The sequence below is a fragment of the Bacillus rossius genome, chromosome 3 (genome assembly GCF_032445375.1).
Source record: "Bacillus rossius redtenbacheri isolate Brsri chromosome 3, Brsri_v3, whole genome shotgun sequence".
NCBI lineage: Eukaryota > Metazoa > Arthropoda > Insecta > Phasmatodea > Bacillidae > Bacillus > Bacillus rossius.
The window spans coordinates 118058482-118074367 of NC_086332.1; the positions used below are offsets into that span (position 1 = coordinate 118058482).

The following is a 15886-nucleotide window of genomic DNA, read 5'->3' on the forward strand; positions in this document are numbered from 1 at the left end:
AACTTTATTTTGTTTAAGTAATTTTAAGCTAACTTCAAACCTTGAAATAGATAGGCCTAATTAATGTTGGCATCAAAATCATGATGGCGAAGATACATTCTTATTTTATGGTTCAGCATTTCTAGCACTCATTTATGTATTTTTCTTACAGTTGAAATGTAATTTGTTGGTAATGTACTTTGTTTTATAAAGCAATATTTTTCACTTCGGTGCTTTTTTATATTGTATTTAGCCTGTTGGCTTTTAATGTACAAATGGCCAGTAACCATAACATTCAGCTGGCAAAAAACAGTACTACCATTACTTGGAAGGAAGTTTAAGATTCCATATTGGTTTTATCTGTATGTGAGCAATAACAGTTGCTACATTATTAATTTAAATGTCATCTTTGTTAAAACAAGAATGCTTGTAGCAGCCAGTCGCTACATAAACTTTAGGAATTATATTAAAATATATTTTGTTTTGACGAAGACAAAAATTAAACAGACACAATGAAAGCCGAAAAATTCTAGGATGTATGATGGCTTCTTTTGGTTCCTATCTTTCCCCAAATTATTGTGACAGATAAACAATACTCTATGGTAAATGACTTATTTTTTTGGGTAATAACATTGCGAGAATATGTGTGTTTACCTTGCCTGTTTCCCGTAGGATAAACATTTTTTAACATTATAGATCTCAAAATATGAAGTAACAAAATCATATTAAAATACATGGAACCAAAACAGAAGATCTTTTAAGTTCGTTTTGGTTAGGGTATTTTAAAGGAATCGAAACTGGAACCTAAAAATCGGGAAAATGCACTGGCCTACAATAAACACAAAAAATTTGATAGCATTTGAAAATTACTTGAATGTTTAATTATTTGCAATAAAAATGTTGTTAATCAAGGTTCTGATATTTAGTTGAAAATGGATAGGGGTTTTAACGAATAATGTCTATTATTATTGTGACAGTGGAACTTAGTATTTATAATTCTAGTTTGTAGAACTTATATTTTAGCTTGTAGCACATTGAATTGGAGAAAAAATATTAAACTGTTTTAACATTAAGGAAGTCATGTGTTAAAGCAGTTCAACATTTAAATTTATTGAATGTGATTCCATTGCATGTAAGCAACCTAATTATTAGAAAAAAACTAGTTAGGCCTGTGTGAATACTTGCTGGTTTTAAAGCATCAAATGCTAAGCTTCACATCAGACGTGAAGTTTTGCTTCACAACAAATTTTCAAGGAAAACGAATTGCAAATTTGTTACATTTAGTTTATGGAATAAAAAGATTTCTTTCCTTTTTCAGCTGAGAGTTTGATTGTCCGAATGACAAAACAACTGAATCCAATTACTTTCAATACTTTTTGCTCACTCATTCAACACGTATATCCGCCTGTTGAAAAATGCTCGCAGCTCTCGGGCTATGAAAAATAACGGAAAAAAACGTAGATTAAGTCTTTCAGTAACCTTTTATGGTATGTACCCGAATTCTGGGCGGCCTCAAAACACGGCCCCACCTGGCGAAAACAACAGCCACCACGAGCTGCAGAACGCGTCCTCGCCTCGCAGCGATCGAGAGACAACTGGTGAGATCATGTCACTGTGTCCTTCACACAGGGAGGAGAAGTTACATGACCTCTCCGACCAATCACGTGTTTTTTTTTCCCTTTTTTTTTACGCTGTGTATGGACGTGGAAAAGATAATTGCTTGAGCTGTCAAAATAAACATCGTTGACGGCAAGGGCGGGAGCGCATCCTGTCGGTCTGTCGCTGTGATTATCTACTCCAAAAACATATCACAGCATTTCAGGATAGCATTGTTCTTATATCTTTAGTTTATAGCCGAATGTTTTCTACCTGATCCACACAAGTTCCTTCGCCACGTTTTGAACGAAAATAACAACCAGCCGGATATCATAGCCGAACTCGCGTGACGTGAATTCACTTAGCGTGAGTATTTATCGGAACTCATAACGAAAACCGCTGTAGATATAAAAAATCATAACAGGCCTTTTGTATTCGTAATTAAATTTACTACAACTTTTATTCTGTGCATTTTTTCAATACAAAGCACTGTTTTGGAGTTATAGTCTACAATTAAGACATTTTAAGAAGTCAGGAATCTAACTTGACTTCAATTTTCTATATTCGGTTATTACGAGTACTTGTTACAACAATTTATCACGCTATTATCAGCTCTCGTAGTAGTGGAGTTTTACAGTACCCGTTAACTCTTTCGTGCACGGCGCGCCGGTCGTTCGCGTCATTTAATTACCGGTGCGATCTATATGGGGGGAATCTTAAATACCAAATTCAAGACCTCAAATTATGGGTGCGACCTATATGCGATGGCGACCTATATGCAAGTAAATACGGTAACTTGGGCCATGTATGTCACTGAGACAGCAGTTTTAGAACTATTGTTTCACATTATTCCTGTGAATGTTATTTCTGTCAACCAATACACAATCTATATACACATGTTTCATTTTGACGTCGGCCGGGGCTTCGCCCTGAGCCTGGACAGGCTCCGCTCCCTCCCGGCATTTCACCGCGAACGTGTGTTTGTTTTGAATTGCGCGCCAGGACCTCCCTCATGAGGGCGCTGTAGAAGCAGTGCGACGGCCCCTAATTATGTACCAAATTAATTATTGTAACCTTTTATTTTTAGCCCCAGTGTTTTTATGTTCAAGCCAACGTGCTCTTTTACTTAATTTAATAATATATTCTAGTTTTACAGACGTTGCGCGGACGAATCCGCACGGACCGGAACTTGACCTCAGTTGTGATTCTTTTAAGTCTCACGTTAAATAATTACAGAAGTGTTAATGGTTTTTAATTAAGAGTATTGTGTTTTGTAATTAAATGATGTGTTTGTAATTATGTTCACTTTCGCCGGGGCACGGGATCATTAACTAACGTAACGTTTTTGTACTGCGGAAGTGCGCCATCGCGAGGGTAGCGTCACCAGTTCCTCTTCAACAGCCATCGAGAGTAGACGCGTCAGCACCCCGGGGGCCGCAATCTTTGTGCATCTGATCAAGTATTTCTGTTTTATAATTTGTTCCTAAATAATTTCAATCTCTAGCCCTCGGGGCCGCTCTCGGTCGGTGGGACGTTTAATTAAATATTTATATAACTCTTTACAAGCTTCTTTGTCGCAGTCCACAGGAGACTCATAGCGCATGGCCACATGGTTGGCCCATGCTTTACCTAAGCTGATCCGTGCCCAGGCCTTTTACTGTTTTAATGGAGAACGTGTAGGGAGGCGTGAGTTATGTTATTAAACCTAAATTTTAACTGAGTCGTGAGTTATATTCTACGTAATGAGAATCCAACCTTTGTACGAGTGTGGCGTGCCCGACGCCTAGAGCGGGCCAGGTTTGGTGTAGATCGACATAAGTGAATCAATAGGGCTGGTAACTCGTTCCACATGGGTCACGTCACGCCCTGAGAGAGGATCGGCCGGGGTCCACGTGCCCATTTCACGTGGTGGCGCCCATATAAACATCTTTCCCCGTGAAGCAGTGGAGAAGATAGCCCTCAATTTTAGCAGTTTTTTTTCCACGTCATGGCATTTGAATAGATTGATGATGATGATGATTCCAGGCACCAAAATAATGTGAGTGTGTCTGAGAGTACTACATTTTCTTCTTTATGAAATCCGTGATTCATAAAGTGACAGGCTGTAGTTTGCAAGAACAGTATTCAAATTAATTATTTTCCTCACCGTCTGTAACATGGATGTTCACAGATAATACCCATGCAAAAGGTATTTCAAGAAACTTCCTGATTCAACCAGCAGTATGTAATTTAGATACTCTTCAAAATGCTCTAGTAGTTTGTTGTGTTACGACTGCAGTGCTGTCAAGTATTGTTGCGGACAACTATAAATAGTTGGACAACGGTTGAAGAAATTAGAGGCAGGGATATGCAACAACAGTTTATTAGGGATGAATACAATTTGTACATTTGCAAACAATATAACAATCAGTGCGTGGTGCTTCGATATTTCAGTTAGTGAGATGGCTCCCCTATAATTCTGAGTAACCTTGCACTGCAAACACACACAACAAAAATTACTGGCACTGCAAATAACACTCTATGACTTTCTACAAACATACCCTGAAGTGTGATTTGTCCTCCTTGTTATGACAACAACTTTAGTTTTAAGTTTGTGAGAAACAAAATGGCGGACCAAAACATTAAGGTAATTATGAACGATCAGCTCTTCTGATTAAAGGGCCTCAACATGCATGCAAGTATAACAGAAATATGGTTAACTATAATCAACAGGGAAAAGATTAAACATAAAGATAAATACAGTGTTCATATACCTAACTATAAATAAGTGACTCGCTCGGGCATCCTACAGTCTGTATATCGTTAAACGTCATATACTGCGCGTTATTCTCGCCCAGTCTCTAGGGCTTATATGTTGAGTCAGGGCCGGAACTAGGAGATTCGTTAGGGTGGGGCAAAGCTTAATTTGCCGCCCCCTCCTTACCAACATTATAAAATACCCTTTTTCGTTAGAAGCGGTGGTTGAAATGATACCATTCACTTATACATGATTGAGAACTTTTATTTATCAAGTACACTAATTGGAAAACTAATACAATTACATTTTTTATTATAATGAAATATACTGTTATCAAACTATTGTTTATTGTTTGCACAACAGTGAAAATTAATGTCTTACCAATAAGTTTATTAAGTACTAAAATTACATATGGAACATGTGATTATGAATTAGTATAATATTGTATTGATAACCATACAAAGAAATTCAATTCAAAATTTAATTTTTCGAGCATGATTAGCTGCAAAAGTGTTAATAATATCATCAAAATTGATCAAAGCAGCTCGTTTGTTTTTAATAGATATAATACTTAGATTTGTTAATCTCTGCTGGCCCATCGTGCTTCTCAAATAGCTTTTAATAAGTTTAAGTTTACTAAAACTTTTTTCACCTGACGCAATTGTAACTGGAAGGGTGAGAAACATTCTCAGAGCAGTAGTAATGTTAGGATGTGCCTCCTCCAGTTTATTTTTTAGATAAGGCTCAACATTGTTGATGCTGTAGCATCTTTTAATTCATAGTTTACTGTTAATGCATGGTGCTTAAAACTTTCAATTTCAAATACGAATTCTTCTTTGTTAAGATCGACACTGTAAGTGTTTCCTAATTCTGCTGCTTTGACTTTTAAATCTTCTACTTCCATTTTATGAATTTGAACACCACTTAAAAATCCAAACTTATTGTTAATTTTACTGTTAAACAGTTCCATAATTAATCTGTCAATGACTTCCAACATTACTTGATGTAAGTTTTTTTTTTTTGACACACGCCATTGCTAAGCACTTTTTCTGTAGAAGAAAACTAAAAAATAAATTAAATAAATAAATAAGTAAATAAGTAATTGCTGTTGTCAACAGGATATAAACACAAAATATTCCGTAACAGGAATATGGTTAACAAACAAAGAAAAACAAAGGAAAATGTACTAAGAAAACGAAAAAACCCCACAAATGATGACGACACAAAAATATTGAACCCAAAAAAATTCAGCACAATGGTTTAAACGAGACAAAAACAAGACAATACGAAAAGACGAAACAAACACAATAGTTTTCCAAAACAGATTAGAACGATAAAAACCCCACAAATGATGACAGCACAAAAATATTGAACCCAAAAAAATTCAGCACAACAGTTGAAACGACAATAACACGACAAAACGAAAAGACGAAACAAACACAATAGTTTATCCAAAACAGAAATAAGCGACGTTTCGGGAACTGCTATCTGCTCCCGTCCTCAGGCAGAGACGCACATGGTACGAAAACACAGGTGCGACTGAGTAGGGGCTGGAAAAATGAGGGTATTTATCAGAGAAAGGGCTACATCTTGCTCAGCCAAGTGATCACTCGCGCAATGGGTCCTTGAGATGCCAGCTCTCATCGCAGTGGTTTTACTCACTCCAGACCACAAATTATGGTAATACTTGTTTCTTAGAGTGAAGTAACGCATTTGAAGTACGAATATATTTACAAATTATGCATAATCAAGTTAAATAGAATTTCTTAATTTCTTGGCTAACTTATTGGTTCTTATTGGTTGCGATATGTACACTTTCAAAACTTTTTTTAATGACTAGTTTCATTTTGTTTTAGTGAACCACTTTTCATATTTTGCCGCCCCCTGATATTTGCCGCCCGGGGCACATGCCCCCCATGCCCCCCCTTAGTTCCGGCCCTGTGTTGAGTCGTCAGTCGTCACTCACCTGTTTTGATAGTCCCGATGTCATCTACGTCCCAGAGGGTGGGCGACAATGAACACCTGGTGGTGCCTCATCCGCGAACAGCCTCACCCTGTGCTCAGGCGCATGGCTGCTCCAGGGTGCAGACCGGGAAACATCAGCCATGTCTTAGCAGCCGGAGTCACTGGTTCGGGACCTGAGGCAACTCGTCCTGTGCCACCGCTCCAGGGCCACGATCCCTCACTCATCGTAACAGAGGCTAGCCTCAGGACTAGCTCGCCTCCCTTGCTTCCCTCAGGTTGTGGATTCGTGTTGATCCGCCTCGGCATGGTCTGGGTCTCCGTCGTGGCGTCACACACCCAGGGATCCAAACCTCAAACTCTCTTCACTCTGCTCGCCGAGAACAGGGGCTGCGCAACTGAGTATGTGCTGCTTCCAACAGGGGCACCAGAGTCCACCCTGGTTGCTCTTCCTCAGGGGTGACCAGGTGACGAAGCCCTCCGGTACCGATGGCGAGGCTGGTGTTGACTATGGTCAGGTTGTGACGTCAGCGGGCAGCATGACCGCTCATGTCAGCCAATGGTGTCCGTAGCTGTGTATGCACTCTCGTGATACCTCCCACGATGTCCGACGTCTGACTTGGGAGCTCCACACTGCTCTCATATAAATGCATCTCGGGTGTGATTCACTGACCCCATGGTCCGGGCTTAGAAAACCGAATCCCGTCTGGGCGTTTCCACTAGTGCCTGGCGAGGAATGAGACGAAGGTCACAAAGACTCGGTTCCGGCGAACGGGTCTCTCCGGAAGCTGGTGTTATATGCACTGAGCCTTTTCCCATCTGGGAAGTTCTCCACGGGTCTTGGGCCTTGGCAGGGCTCATCGGTTCCGTGAACGGGTCACTTGCGCTCGGATTCACTGGTTTTCGCTCAGGGTAGCTGTTCTTCTCAAGAAAAATGTTACCGAGTGGTGACAATAGTAACAGTATTACAAATTTTCTGTATTTATCACTGATTTAGACCTCTAGTTACAGGGTTACAGAGTTGTATTTATTATGGATATGGAGGAACTTAATGAGATGTCAAAAATATTGTGTGTCAATCAGCATTTTGTATGATAAATCTTGCACAGTCTTGTTGTCTGTTGGCTGCATGTATATTATAATATTAAATCCATTTTGGTAACATGCAGTTTAGCCTATTATGTGTGCCATAATAACAAATTCACCCTCAAAGAGAATCAAGTATCTAAGCATGCAATTTTGGGTTGCAGAATTTAATTAGTCAAAAACTTTATGAAAAGAACTGAAATTAACTTAAATCCTGATAAATTTGTGGTTTTATAATATTCATTTTTTTATATATATCTTTGTACTTTTAAAAAATTGTTTATAAAAGGATTAACTCATTACTTTTTATGTAGTAGTTATTTTGTAGTCTAGTATTTGGCATAAACTTGATCACATTTCTTTACATTTGTTACATTGCATGTGTAAATATGGTTACTGATGGGAGTGCCTGGAGGTTGGCAGTACTGCGAGTGATGCCTGTGTAAAGTTTTTTGATCCTGGTAATTTCTTCTGTTTCTTCTTGCATAAAAAGGTTTCATGACAGCACGTAATTTAATGATATGAGTTATGACCTATTGGAAAGGTAGTCTGTTTATATTTATAGACATTCTCCATACATTGAAGTCCTGATAATCTGAAAATCCAGCAAATCTGAACAAGTTAAAATGAAAAATATTTAAAAGAAATTAAATTTTTTTATCTTAATTTTTTTTTAAATTTATTGACATAATTATCAACCTGTTTAGTGATTTCTTGCTTTTAAAAGGGTTATAGGCTGTGTTAATTGATAATTGAATGTTTAAGAAATGTGTTTTACTACATGCTGTTGCAATACTGCAATTATACAACTGATACAAAAATATTTAACCTAAACGGGTCTCTGCCCCAAATATTTTGGATGAACGGGACTCCACTGTACTATGTATCGACAAAATAATTTTCATCATGCTTTCTCGTTTCATAAAAAGATACCTCTGATACTACATCTTTGGTCTAAGATTGAAGTATAATCAATAAAATTTTGATGTAACTCTATAAATATAATTTTATATAAATCTAAATATGTTGTAAAATATGGGTACTATTTGGTAATATATTTTAATTGTGTAGTTGAACTGATTGAGATGGGTTATGTAAGTGTCGGCCGTGCGGTAATCGGGAACACAGAAGCACTTGTTTGTTGCAGAACTTGTGCGACGTGCTGTTCTGCCACGGGGACAGCCTGGAGCAGGAGGCGGAGTCCCGCAGCCTGTCGCAGGCCCTCTGCCTGCCCGTCTCCGCCCACGAGCTGGTGGAGAACACGGCCGGCGCAGAGCTGGTCCCGGACTCTCTGCGCTTCTTCCTCGTGGACTGCCGGCCCGCGGAGCAGTACAACGCCGGCCACCTGCCCACTGCCTTCCACCTCGATTGCAACCTGGTACGACTCGCTCCAAGCACATTTGCCCTTAGTCCGGAGATGCCTCTGCTGGTTTGAACACGAGTGCTCCTGAAGCGCGGGGATGAGAAGGGAGAAATCCTCTCCATCCCAAAAAATTAGGTGTGTTATTTTGTCCCTTCAATAATTAAGTAAAATAAATATTTAATTAAATTATGAAATTCATAAAATTTAATGAATTTAATTTGTGTTATGAATGATAAGATATGGGCCAAGATATGAAAACTTGAGCTGAGTTGAGTCAGGAGCTTCACCTCGATTCTGTTCGAAAATTGAGTTCATTATGTTAAGTAAAGGTATATATGGTTTATCGGATTTGGTTGATTCATTTGAATGGATTGTGAAAGCAACTGGTGCCTTTTTAAAACTTAATTGAAGAGAATGTTTGCTTTTAAATTTTAGGTCTTATCATATTAGAACAGATAATATTTGTGATTTGCAGGGAATTGTTACTCACAGTAAAAGTAATACAGTAGAACCCCGATTTTGCGAACACGGATTTAACGAAAACAGCGATTTAACGTAAAGGTTTTCAGAAACCAACAAAAATCACCAATTTATTAAAATAATAATATAGATTTCCAAAAAATGCAAGTAAATAGTAATGGAATCTTATTAAAAAATACACTCTGTGGTGTCAGTAATAGAATGGAGGTACTATATATTAATATGTGCCTTTGCATCATCTGTCCAAATACGAAAAAATTAAAAAAATTGTTCAAATTGCTTAAAAACTCCGGGCGCTGTAACTGAATTGCGTAGGTGCGTGCCATTGCGCGCGCCTGGATAGATAGACTGTCCGCGACACATGACGTCATGAAGGGTTTCTTTGTCCGCATCCCCCTCCCCCTTCCACATGCTTGGCTTGACTCACCACGTTATCTTCCAAATACGCCCGCATAGTAACAGTGCTAGCCAATAATCACTCGTTTCCAAATATTCCCTTTCCCATCCAGGTTTTTTCAACTTGTGACCACGTCACACCAATACGCCATTATCATTATTCTCTAGATGTGTAAAAGTAACGAAAAAAAGCGTACCCGTATGTGTTTGTTACTATAACAATTAGTACTCGTTACTATCGTATCGTTACTCGTTACTTCTGATACCGCATAACATGCAACGAATCAAGTCGTATTGCGTACGCGTACAGTATGACGTCGCGTAAATAATAATAAATAGAATATAAACAATTAACAATATTTGATAATTAACAGTTTTTGTTAACCAAGAAACAATTAAATCTCATTAATGCGGCCTTTTTATATTATCTCTTTTAAGATAATAACAAAAAAAAACTGAAAATACGTGATAATAAAAAACAAAAACATACATATTTCTAATTTGTAAACAATACTTTCTTACGTTGTTTCTGTTCCAATCTCAAACTTTGTCTAATCACACAATACCTTTAATAAACAGTAAAAAACTGTGACGACGAATTTCCAAATTATACTTTACTTAATAAACAAACATCGTTCTTTGTAACGCAAATTCATCGAATATGCGCGTGCATGCGTAAAACATACGAAAAATGCGAGTAACGAGATGCAACCGTGTGTAACGTTTCGTTACTCGTTACTAGATGGCGCACCCGTTACTCAGTACCGAATACATATGGTTTGCTACAGCTCTATATTCTCAGTAAGAGCTTTGTGCGCGGTGTTTAGTTTTTGGAATACGTTTTTTATATGTGCTGCGCAGCTGAGCGTACAAAGAGTCAGCCGGCGGCCACGCCGCGCCGTTAACAGCAGCTGACCGAGTACAATGACCTTTCTCCGCGTACGGCGCGCTATGGACGGTAAATTTCCATCAATTTGCTGCCTTTTTTTTTTAAAATTTTTTACTGTGACGCAATGTGTATGTAGCTCGTTTTTGTTATAAATGCTGCAGGTTGCGACTGTATTTTAATAAACTTTAACGTATTTCTTACACTTTACATATTTTTAAACTTTTTTTTATGCCTCATTTTTCACGGTTTCTAAAAATCTGTATGTACGACCGAGGTGTACGTACGAACCGGGGGCCGTACGAGCGAGATCAAAAACGTTGAAGATGGAAAGTTGAAGCCTGAGATAGCACGGCAGCACAAGATAGCGTCGACCCTGTCTACGATATGGAAACGTAGGTACGCGATTAGGAGTGCTGGGGTCATTGAAAATCGGTAAATCGGATTTAACGAAACATCGATTTAGAGTAAACATTTTCGGTAACCGTAGCACTTCGTTAAATCGGGGTACTACTACTGTTCCTTGATTTATGGTAAATTTAGTGTAACCACACAAGTAACATTCCTACACACTATCATAGCCGATGTATTTAGAGAAAACACTAAAATGTATTGAAGAGCATGTTAATATATATATATATATATATATGTACAGTAGAACCCCAATTTTGCGGACACAAATTTAACGAAAACAGCGATTTAACGTAAAGGTTTTAGGAACCATCAAAAAACACTAATTTATTAAAATAATCATATAGATTTCCAAAAAATGAAAGTAAATTGTAACGGAAACTTGTTAAAAAATACACACTGTGGTGTCATTAATAGAATGGAGGTACTATATATTAATATGTGCCTTTGCATCATCTGTCCAAACACGGGAAAAAAAAAAAAAAAGTTCAAATTGCTTAAAAACTCCGGGCCCTGTAACTGAATTGCGTAGGTGCGTGACATTGCGCGCGCCTGGATAGATAGACTGTCCGCGACACATGACGTCATAAAGGGTTTCTTTGTCTGCATCCCCCTCCCCCTACCATATCCCTGGCTTTACTCTCCACGTTATCTTCCAATCACGCCCGCATAGTAACAGTGCTAGCCAATAATCACACGTTTCCAAATATTCCCTTTCCCATCCTCCAGGTTTTTTGAACTTGTGACCACATCACACCAATACGCCTTATTATTATTCTCAGAAAGTGCTTTGTGCGCGGTGTTTAGTTTTTGGAATACATTTTTTGTAAGTGCTGTTCTGACTTAGATTTTTTTGCTTTTCTTCTTGGATTTTGACTACAGATTGCGATTGGAATTGATTACACTGCCTGTTGACAACCTTTGTTACGTTTTTTGACGATTCGTTTATGTTACTGGTATTAGAACTGGACAAAACTGGGACACGGGCGGTAGAGCTTTTATTTTTTTCCGCTAAGCTCGCGTCTTTTGGCTGGCTGCTGATGGAAGGTCACGAGTCTGGGCGGAGCGTTGAGTGAGTTATACTGCGCATGCGCAGCTCAGAGAACAGAGAGAGCCAGCCGGCGGCTACGCCGCGTCGTAACAACAGCTGACCGAGTACAATTAATTACGTTTCTCTGCGTACGGCGCGCTATGGACGGTAAATTTCCATCAATTTGCGGCCATTTTTTTTTTACTGTGACGCAATGTGTATGTAGCTGGTATTTGTTATGAACGCTGCAGGTTGCAACTGTATTTTAATAAACTTTAACGTATTTCTTAAACTTTTCATATTTTTTTTGCCTAATATTTCACGGTTTCTGTAAATCTGTATGTACGACTTAGGTGTAAACACGAACCAGGGGCCGTACGAGCGAGATAAAAAATGTTTAAGATGGAAAGTTGACAAAACACAAGATATCGGCGTCGACCCTGTCTACGTTATGGGAACGTAGGGACGCGATTATGAGTGCAAGGGTCATTGAAAATCGGTAAATCGGATTTAACAAAACATCGATTTAGAGTAAACATTTTCGGTAACCATAGCACTTCGTTAAATCGGGGTTCTACTGTATGTATGTACAGTAGAATCCTGAATAATGTTCCTGTATATTATGTTTTCATGCTTATAAAGTCATATTTTTTAAGTCCCAACATTTTCCCCATAAGGAGATTCTATTTACTTCCTGTATATAAAGTTTCACATAGTATGCATTCCCTCCTTATAACATGTTTTCTAAATTTCAAGTAATGCAAAAAAAAAAATATCTCTGTATATTCTATATATTAAAGGTAGATTTGTTTGCACTTTAGTGTCTGTTAGCATCTTCGTCTTAGTAAAAAAAATAACCAATCTTTCCATTCCTTGTCATTCTCGTGTTTTTCAGATGTACTTACATATCTCTACAATATTTTAGTTTGTCAACTATCTCACGATGGAACAAAAAAAAGAAAGGTTTTTATATTGCCTTGAGTTGAATTTATTTTATTCGTTGAAGGGGAATCCACAATAAACACATGTTCAAGGGGTGAAGGGTTTGGCCATAGCTATTTCCACTTTAAACACCATCGTTGTGACATAGTAATGGCCCGATATTCAATATTCAATATCGGAGATCGGTAATATTGGCACATTTTTCAATATCGGACATCGGTAAATACTTGTGATATTTTGATAACCAATATTTGCTCTCGCCAATAATACTTCCCACATAACCTTAACCGTAATTCCAAGCTTATTTTCCGCGGGCGTAATTTATCTTTCTTCACGTCACCATATTAGCTAGTAATTCCAAGGATATTTTCCACTGAAACAATTTCAAGCCTATTTATTTTTTCTGATACTGCAATGCATCCCGACGGTACAATTCTTCCATGTGTACACAAATCCCAGTCATTAGTGCATATTTATTCGTTTCAGATATTCGCAAAATGTTTTCGCTTGATGAACTTTCGAAGTTCACTAAGTGTACATAAATTGAAAACATAAACAAAAATAATTACGATATTTAATTTAATAAGTGGTGTAGCCGTAAGTAAAAATGAAGAATAAAAAGTTGCTGCTTGATATAACAGGCATTTTCTTTTTGTGTCGTTTCATGGTCGCCAACTGCTGTTCTATACAAAGACGTTACGTAAGTTTTACAAAAGCTAAAATATGAAACGTGTTAAAGTAGGGCAAGTTGCAGCAAAGGTATTATGTTGGCTATATTGAGTGCATTGCCAACAACATAAATAAAGATGTGTGGTTTTATAAACTCTGCAGTACGTTTCAAAGTTGTTTTGAAATTACTTTTCACGTATTTTTAACGTGTTTTCACACCAATAAATGGAGTGATACACTTGAACAATGGTCACAAAATTTGCTACTTGAAGTCCTTCCTTTCTAGCGTGTAGTTAACCATGATGAAATTTTACAAAGGGTACAAAAGTTTGATGTTTTTTGGACGGTATTTTTCGTAGATTACAGTTGAGACACTGGACTTAGTACATGCAGTGACTCGTGATTCATACATTATAAGCAAATACACTAGAGACTAATACCGGACAGCTACAACATTTCTCAACATTTCTCCACAAAAATCTGAAATTTGATTCCTTGTAGTTACAATACAGTAAAACCTTTTTGTTGCGACCCCATTTATTGCGACCACCTCTCTATTACAACCCGATTTCGAGGAACCGTGAAAAAATTGCCGAAAATCGGAAGAAAATCGGACAGAAAATAAGTTTCTTGTGGTGAGTGTAGCGTGTTACTGCGTTTCTCTTGCCGAGTGCTGTACTCCCGTAGGCAGCGCATATCTAAAAATAGATACCACTTCCTGTCGATCGCTGTCGGAGCTTGACAACCCCAATTCCACGTCCCTTCAATGCAGGAGAAACCCTCCGGCCGCAGCGTGTGAACATGGTAGTCGGCCGCTCGCTCGCCCTTGCTCACCCTCTCCCCGTACCGTGCGCTGCGGCCGATCTCGGATGCTGCTTATACTTGTTAACAATCACGTTATCTGCTTCATTTTAACGAGGAGAGTAAAAATGTATTAATACTGTCAGCAAATTGATAAAAGCTTAATGTGTCAGTAAAACAGGGCACAACACTGGCCTGCCAGTTGTTTTCATTCAAAACGTGGCTAAAGAAGTTGCATGGATCAGGCTGAAAACATCCGGCAATACGTGTAGGTTATAAGGAATCTTGTTATGAATTGAGATGTTATGTTTTTCGAGTAGATATACACAACGACCGACTGGATGCACGCCGGCCTCGACTTGTTTTAACTGCCGCAGCAATGTTTATTTTGACAGCTCAAGCAATTATCTTTTCCCGTGGGTTGACAGAAAAAGGTCGCTTCACCCAGCATAAAAAAAGGCTACGCCACTTATTCCCCACGCAGGAAACACACTGGCTGCCGTCTGTCATCCCCCGCATTCATCTTTCTTCTAACATTCCACGTCTCACCTCTCGCGCGAGCAATAACGAAGCGACCACACATTGGGCCGTTTTATGCTTTGTTTGGCGACAGCAGCGTGATTTTATTCGGTATATTCCTTTTCATAGGACCCTTGCTATTAAAATACATTTATATTTAAGTTTGAAAGCTTGTAAACTCCTTGCCAGCGATGACTGAACTCTAACTTGGTGTGAAAAGTGACATATTTTGACATACATTTTTTTGGGAATGTTTGGAGGGGAGGGAGGGGTCCGAAAATATTTACAACAATCTTACCCCTCCCTCACTGCTTTAGTACCCCATTCATAATAGCCCAATTTTACGGGAGAAGGGAGGGTGAAATGAGCATTTTCTCACTGAAGGTTTTTCAAAGGGGAGCGAAGTTGGGGTGTTATAAGGGAGGACACTAGATGGTTTGTGTGTCTGGGAGGGATGAGCTAGCCTTGAATAATGTTAACGAGGGGAGGGAGGGGTGAGCTTATGCATCATGAAGCCGCTGCCACCAGCCAGCCGGGCGAGCTTCGTGTGTGCCCACTCGCGTTGCAGAACCTACCGCTGCCATATTTTTAAAGGAACAGTCCCATTATTTTTTTGTTTTTCTGACATGAACATTATTGGAAGTATTAAAGCCGACACAAAAATACGCTGTGTGTTAAAAGTAACAGATTTTAATGATCTTTCTTTTCGTTTTTAATTTTTTTCTGATTTTCACATTTTGGTCAAAATAACCAATTTTTTGACGGTTCCCGAGAATGTATTCGTAAAATCGATGCTTCGTTAAATCCGGGGTTCGTGACATCGGAGTTCTAGTGTATTTAACTACGGCAAGCAGAAAACTTACATGTAAATTAACCAGTAAAAATAAACTGTCTTTTGACATATTTTCTTTAGAGGTGGCCTGTAGGGCGACGGATTTGTCATGAAGGTTGAAGTGGGTTTAATGCAAGCCGTCTAGCATTGTGAGTGACTGCATCCTGCCATTGTACGGCTGGTTTCTTAGCGAGTAG

At 38.6% G+C, this 15886-nt stretch overlaps 1 protein-coding gene across 3 annotated transcripts in view; it reads left to right on the forward strand.

The window, feature by feature from the left end:
• The window catches only part of LOC134531190 (TBC1 domain family member 23), a 205305-nt gene that overhangs the window by 76139 nt on the left and 113280 nt on the right, over nt 1-15886 (forward strand). For all 3 annotated transcript variants that reach the window (XR_010074961.1, XM_063366832.1, XM_063366831.1), the window contains exon 7: nt 8508-8738. Coding sequence is in view for 2 of the 3 variants with exons in the window: in XM_063366832.1 (XP_063222902.1) it covers nt 8508-8738 (231 nt within the window). In the remaining variant the exon portion in view is untranslated. The remainder of the gene's footprint in view (nt 1-8507; nt 8739-15886) is intronic.